The following is an 8,112-nucleotide window of genomic DNA, read 5'->3' as shown; positions in this document are numbered from 1 at the left end:
AGAACTTTTAGCATTTCACCACAATTTAATTCTTCGTAAAACACTTAAATATCGATTTTCGATACCTCACTACTATAAAGGCTTGGTTTGGTCTGATATTTCATTGGTGATAGTGTCCATGATCACTGATGAGGAATGGAATTCTCTGAAACTAGTCTGGCTTACAGATGCCCCCCCCCCAATGAAAGAATAGACCATTCCAAGCTTTCACTTGTTGTTAAACAAATGTTTAAACAACTCTATTTATTCAATTATACTATGTGTGTCTATGCTATTATGTAGGGATGATGCAAGTGCCATCCATACTGTCTTTTGCATTGTTTTTGTAGGATTGATATTAACCAACCCTACATTTACTTCTTTTTTGAAAAGTTTTTCTTTACTTGTATACTATAACAATGATTGTATTAAGTGTATGTTCAAAAATTTTGCAAGCTTTTAGGAAACATTACAAGTATGTCATACACAAACAATCAGTTTTTTAATTAAGTATTTTTACTAAAACCTTTATTTAGTCTGTCTGAGTGAAAGGTGATTTTCATGCTAATAGTAAAAATGCTTCTTTTCATCTTACAATGTATAATTAATGAAAAATTTAAAATGTGAAATATAACTAAAATACTTTTATTTTTCTAGAAATACTGCAGATTGTATTTATCCTAAGAGCTTTAGACCTCTTAACCTATTCACAAATGCTTTCATTTAATCTTACTGCTTTATTGTTATTTGAACTTGTGTCTAAGTAGCATAATGATGCAAAAAATTGTCTGGCAATAACTTAGGATAAACAAATTATAACGTTACATCACAGAATGGCAGCCTGTGTGCATTCTTCCAAGATAGATCACAAAAATTTTAATTTTTTTTTTCATTTAATTTTCATCAAGCCTAATAAGTTTCTAACTTTTTACATTTTAGTTGCTTTTGTTAAAATTATATAACAATAAATAGAAAATATGCATAAAAACCAAGAAATTTTGCACTTACTTTAGCCTCAAAGCCTTTTGAACTTGGGTGTGTGGTTTAGTAAGCCAATTTTCTTTTTTAATTATATTGGTTCCCCAAAATAATTCTTATAGCATCTTAGAACCCCCAAAAAATACATTTGGCTCCAGAACAAAATGTTTCAAAGCTACTATGATTTACCTGGCTTTCTAACTAGTCTATAAATAGGATAAAAAAATTGCATTACTATTCAGAACATCTTTAGTCCAAACACATCAAGCTTTCCACATGAACTATTGACTTTGACTACTAAAACAAAACAGACAATTGTCTGATTTATTTATTTTAGAATATGCTCTTTCTGTTAGTTAAAAACATGTTCATTATCAATGTTGAAGAGAATTGTAGACACGTCTTAAAAGACAGAAGATATAGGAGGGGTTGTGTCATTGCGAGTTGAACAGATATAGCGATATTTCAGTAAAGTGAGAAGATAAAAGACTGAATTATTATATTTTGGCTTGTCTATATATATATATAGCATGTAATGAAGTTGGAGATGGCTGGAATGTGTAATGAAGAAAACTATTACAAGTTTAACATAGCAACAAATGTATGTTGTTTTGAGATGGTTTTGTCACAATATTTTTTATAATGTATTTGAAAACTGCTACATTGTATGTGTGAAACATGCTTACCACATAGTTTTGAACTATTCTATGCTTGCACAGTTTTTAAAATATATTTTTCTTTTCAGTACATAAAAGAATAAATATTTGTATCAAACTAGTGAAAGGAAATGAACAGTCTATTCAATATTTCAAAATTTCCAAAGACAGAAAAATGCTTATTCTTTCTTTTCTAAGTATTTGACAAATGACTTAATATTACTAGCTCTTCAGGGTTATATTTTTCTACAAATTTCTTTCTGATACCAGTAAGCCTGACTTACATATTCCTGTGGAAATCTAGGAATGTAGGAATTTTACAGCCTACTTTGGTGCATTTTCACTATGTTATTTCCTCATATTTTGGATCTGTTTCTTTGTGCAATTTGACATTTACTTTAGAAACTTAGAGTGCACAATATATTTTAATTCAATTTTTTTTTTTCATTTCTTAACTTTGTTTAGTCTTGCCTGAGAGATCTGACATCCTGAAGTACAGGGTTCAGGCACTTAATGTTACTAGGAAGTTTCTTGTGCAACAAGAATAACAAATCTTATAGTAAAGGATGTTCTTTATTCTGATTGTATGTGGATAGTACCTTGTTTGGTAATTTCCTCATATTGAGTTTTCATTACCTTATTCTGCTGGGTCATAAGACATGATGATTCCCTGTTTGAGTTTTTTTATACCTTTTTGTAGTTTGTTAAGTGCTTTCTGAGTGTGGTACAGCACATTCATATTTAAGATATTTGAAAGTTTTTTGTTTTTTTTTACGAAACAGATGTATATTTGTGATTGTATATACTTGTCCATTTGATTGGACATTTTGTAAATGCCCATCAAGTGACCCATAAATATGTCTTGACACATGAATTACTCTTTTAGTACACCATTTCACTTTTACTTTTATTCAAGTAAAGTGTTACTTTCTGCTTTGTATTCTTTTCATGTGGAAATTTTATCATTCTTTCCAGGGTTTACCAGTTTGGGCTTATCTGAAAATATAAATAAACAATTAAAATGTTTGTAAGGAACAAATATTATTTTAGTATTCAGTATTAACCAAATAATTATTTTTCTATACCATTTTAACTATTTTACTGTATTTTTGGACTTTATCTTGAAGTTGAATAGATTGATTATACAAGTAATTTATATTATATTAGCATAATAGGTGGCCCAAGTGATCAATTGTTATGTTTGTTAACTGATAATTCTAGCACATTAGCAGCTGGTATCTTTTGGCATGGCATTATAAAATATGATAACTCAAGTATTATTTTAAAAATATTGCCTTGACAAGCATTTTCAGGATTTCCTGAAAGTCTAAAAGAAAATAAAGTAAACAATCCATTCCCTGTCATTTAATGAGAATTATTTGAAGTTAATATTGAAAAATATTTTTTACATAAGTTTGGTGAGTTAATCAGTAGTGTTTGAGTGAAGTTGGGATAATTGCTGATGATCATGGTTTTTGGTGTTGTAATGATACGTAGCACAACAAAAGTAGTTTCATATTATATGGTGTAATTTTTTTGTTTGTAATTTCTTTGTACTCACATTACTGTTATCTTAATTTCAGTTGATGTTTGAGACTGTTCAGCTAATTTGCGGTTTTTATTGGTATTTGATGAACTTTATTTTCTAGATTTTAATACAAAAGATAAAGCATTATTTGATAACAAGGCAAAAGTAAGCTGGTTAAAAAAGCTTTACCACATTGTATAATTTTGATATGTTTTATCTATTAAGCAGATTCCTTTTATGAAAGTTCCTTCTTGGAACCTCAAACAAATAATGATAATAAAAAGCACATCAATGTTAGAATGTGAAGGACAAAGTGTGAAGCTACTTGAAGCCAGTAAAATCTTTAAATGGTATTTTGAGCAACCTTCAGAATGAAAATTTGTAGAACAGGATTTTGTGCTTAATAGTGTTTTTGTTATTAATAAGTACATACAGGTATATTCTACTAATGTTTTTCAGTATACTGTTGATGTTTTTTCTTTACAGCTATACATTACTAGCTTTAGTGGAGCAATCCGAGAAAATTTATCTAAATATCCAGGGATAGTGAACTGGGATGTAAGTGAACATATTTTTATAAAGAATTTGAAAGTATTCATGGCTAAAATTTAATGTTCAAGTGGAACTTGTATAGGATGTGATTTTTGTTCTGTTCTTAATATAGCCTTCTATAAACATATTTTAGTATACTTGGAAAGCTTGTATGTGTATATATATATGTATTTAGAAGTCTAAAGAAAAATTTAAAAATAACAGTAGTTGCCACTTGTTTAAACCATAAAACGAGTGACCTCTTCCTATTTATCTTTGAATTTTTGGAAAGGATTAAACAAACTTTTTAATACTAATATGTAGTTATTATCATCATAAAAATCTAAATTAGTAAATTTCAACAAACTTTTATCAGCTTAAAATATTTTCTAATAATCTTTGCTTTATCCACCAAACTCTTTGTGAAACAGTATGAGCAAACAAACCAAATACTCACAAGTACTAAACATCTTAATGACAAGATAAGTAAACATTGCCTAAATTTACAATTTAACACATATAAGAAAAGCAGTTGTTCATTGAACTCGGTTATTTCATGTTGTAACCTAACACGAGAGTTCTCATATTTTCTCAGCACAAGCCTCCTACAACCAGAACATACTGCATCCTGACTGAGACCCTCCACATGATATATATATTTTGAGTACCTTCACAATATTGTGTATTTGCTATGCCTACCCCCAGCCAATATTTTCTTGCAGCCCCCTACTTGGGAACCCCTAACCTAACACATCTGTCAATATAACAAAAATATATCACTTAAAATATTAAATGAAGTATGAGCCTTGAACACTGCCAGGACAGTATCAGTTTAGAAATGTTACATCTGAATAGTAGAGTGTTTTCATCATGTCAGTAAAAATTATTATACAGTGTCTATACACATAGGTTTCTGCTCTTGAGTAGATGAATGTGAAATTAAGAACTGTCACAGTAGTCTATTTCAATCTCCTTTTTCTGTGTCTTTTATATGTGTGTGAAAGTTTCTTAGGTGTTTTGTATTTTTAGTTTACTACTATTGTGTGTTGTTTTTTATCTCCTGAAAAAGAAACTTTAACTATATATTTGAAACTTGTAGGTCTTGCTGGATTTTTATGTTTTCATGTATATTTTGTAGAAGAACAAATTTTTAGAAGAGATTGTGTATTTTATGTGGGTTTGTGCAAGCTTTCCCAGTTAATTCTTTAGTTATTGGTTGCATTGTTTGAAATATTTTATTAACATATAAAATCCAAATTGTTTAAAACAGAAAATTAGATTGAAACAAAATTTCTTTGGTTTTCGTAAGATAGTTTAATTTTTCTGGTTATTTAAAATATATTTTTTTTACAATGATAAGTTAGCTTCAGTTTTGGAAATTGGCTCTCTCTTTATTACCTATCTCGATGAGTTAAGACCATTCATAGTTAATGTCTTGTGATAGATGGTTTAAGGTTTAATATTTTATGGCCTATTTAATTATCCCTACTCTTAAGTCTGTCATGGTATGTAACTCGTGTATTGTAGCACAAAAACAAGTAAGTAAACATGAGTTAATGTCAATACATTGAATCAACATAATTTACCATCACTGTACACAAAAGAACAAGTTTCAGAAAGTAAATTATTGTTTTAGAAAATGAATATAAACTTGTAGTATGAATCTGCTTAATTAAATAGAGTATTAATTACATTGTAATTTATGTACGTGTTTAAATTTATACTTTTCTATAGTAATGGAAAAAGTCATGGGATGTTATTAGGCCTAAGATGTAAAAGCCCCAGAACAATATCCCCTTTATTGATGGTCTTTTTTGAGACAACTTAGATGCAATATAAACATAGGAACTTCCATCTGATTCTGTAAACTCTACCTAGCCCTAATAATCTACCAGGTAGGTGATTGGACACAAGATATAGGTATATAATGTAAAAGAAAAAAAAATTATTTCATACAAGCTGATTTGAACTTGTAACCTTTTTCATTCTATGCAAATGTTCTACTAATTGGTCTAAAGGGCTAACTCACTAGCAACTGCTAGTAAGGCACTTTTTAAACAACTCAAACTATGCATTCTTTCCTCTGTCACAAACAAAGCCTATTGCTCAGGCTTTACCTTAGTGTCATGGGATGGATGGCTACTAGATGGGTACCATTTTTCTGTGACAATCTATTTTTTATTTCTTTAAGTCAGTATCAAACCTGAAAATGTTTTCATGCCACGTGAGTACTTTACCAACTGAGCCAAAATTAATGATTGAAGGTATATAATGTAATTTGTACTTTGATAGATACTCAGTTCAGGTTTGACATATAACCTTGTTCATTTATTCTAGGTGTATTTTCATGAAGAAGATTACATTGATTGTTTTGGGAAAGACCGAGTAGTATATCTCACCAGTGAATCTGCAAATATTGTTGAAAAATTGGAAGATTCCAAAATATATATTATTGGAGGTCTTGTTGATCATAATAGGCACAAAGTAAGTTTCATAATGTAACATTTTCTGACTAATCCATAAACTGCAGCTTTTTATACATGTGGAATAATTTCACTAGTTTTTCTTGTAATAAACTTTTTTTTTTGTATTGCAATTTATCACTGTTTAATTCAAAAGTATTCATTTTGTGTTTTATTATATATAATTTAAATTTGCATATTTAGGTTGTCTTTCTCTGGAAAGTTTTGAGATATTCTCTATTATGATATTCTAGGTTATGAAAAGCCTACTAACGATATGGCACACATAGAAAACATCTCTTTTTTGCTAGAGTGAATTACTTAAATTGCTAGGGTATGTTTAGGTCAGATTGTAATTCTTTGAGATTTGTACAGGTAAGCATAGGGTGCATTATATAAGTAAACAAATTATTTAGTGTTCTAGTACCATTGTTATAAAAAAAGTAGGCTTAAATTTCATAGGCAAATGACAGCAAAAAAACAAGATCAGATGTGAGTACTGAAGTTCTTGTTTTTCATGCATATTTTTTATTTGTTGTAATAAGCATAAATTAGATATAAAAATTAGAACCTTATTAGGTTAGATTAGATAAGATAATGAAAAACAGTAATAATAAAACTTCTTTTCAAGTTTTGCTTGCTATTAACTTCTGAATTACATCATTCAATATTGGTAATGTGAGCTATGTATTCACCAAGTGATTTTCAATTTGTGTGGTGGGATTTTGTTAGACACAGTTCAAAGAGTGATAAAAAATACAATTGGTATAAACAGATATAGACTGTTACAAGCCTTTAGTGATTTATGATAAACAACTGAAGTTTTCTGTTAAAATCTGCAGTCATTCCAGAAAGAAATAAAAGGTAATTTAGTTGTATTTCATATTTTGTTATGACAGTTAAAGGTCATTCAAATTGACCAAGTCCATACACAGTTATGGTAGAGAAAATAACAGCTAAAATAGAAATTTTTATTGAGAAAAACGTTTGATATTTATTTCAGAGGTTTTTAGAGGTCACACAAATAAAATTTGAAAATTTTCAGATGAAGAAAAGTTGTAAACACTCTTACTCCATATATTCACAGACAAATTTTTATTAAAAATACTTCCTTAAAACAATCTGATCTGTTGTGTACAAAAGACTTGTATTGTCTACAGAAAGCTTGCCAAAGTTTGTGAAAATACACAAAACATTAAAAGCTATAATATAGAAACTCTAATGGCTACTTTGTGATTACAAGACTGGGCACATCGACTGACCCCATATGAAAGGAGTTCAAATTTCAAATTGAATTATTTTACCTTCACTCACCAAATGGTCACTAAGTAAAGGATTATTATGGGAAGCTTACTTGTATCTTTGAACCGTTCTCATGGACAAGTGCATTTTTAGCCTTTACTTTCATTTGGAAGTGATGAATGAGTAAATGTTTAACAGAATAGCATAATACACTGAACCGCAATAGAAACGTCGCATATTTCGAAAACTATAATTTTCAAAAACATCGAAAACAATTAATTGATTTACTTTGGTTAAGGTAAATTACACCTAAACGATGCTACGATTATGTTTAAATCTCCGTTACGGCTTACTGCACTCATTAGTTCTGTTGTCCTAATGTTGTTTTTGCTTGGTCCGTGGGACACGTTCCACATGAAAATTTCAAGATACGCACGTTGAATTCGTGCCTTAGTAGGGGTATTTAAGACGTGTAAAGTTTTAGTGTAATCATTATCTGTTTAATGTAGTACTGATGCCATGACTGAACCCAAGACAACGTGAACAAGCAATAGGACGTTTGAATGCTGGACAGCGGCCTCAAGTTGTTGCATATGCATTTAACTGCAATGTTCGCACTATCCAATGTCTACGTGAACGCTACAATACAACAAACAGTAAAAAAGACCGTCCACGCACTGTTCGCCCCAGAATGACAACACGATGTCTGAATCATTACAACTTTCGACAGCATCTG

General features: G+C 29.7%; 1 protein-coding gene across 1 annotated transcript in view; it reads left to right on the top strand.

Annotated features, from left to right (window-relative positions):
- LOC106465539 (tRNA methyltransferase 10 homolog A-like) overlaps positions 1 to 8,112 on the top strand; it is a 43,431-nt gene that overhangs the window by 24,006 nt on the left and 11,313 nt on the right. The window contains 2 exon segments of the mRNA XM_013925767.2: positions 3,628 to 3,699; positions 6,010 to 6,156. Coding sequence (XP_013781221.2) covers positions 3,628 to 3,699; positions 6,010 to 6,156 — 219 coding nt within the window.

Source organism: Limulus polyphemus, unplaced genomic scaffold, assembly GCF_000517525.1.
Source record: "Limulus polyphemus unplaced genomic scaffold, Limulus_polyphemus-2.1.2 Scaffold68, whole genome shotgun sequence".
Taxonomy (NCBI): Eukaryota; Metazoa; Arthropoda; class Merostomata; order Xiphosura; family Limulidae; genus Limulus; species Limulus polyphemus.
The sequence above is the reverse complement of the archived record's forward strand: the minus strand, read 5'-3'. Positions and strand labels throughout refer to the sequence as shown.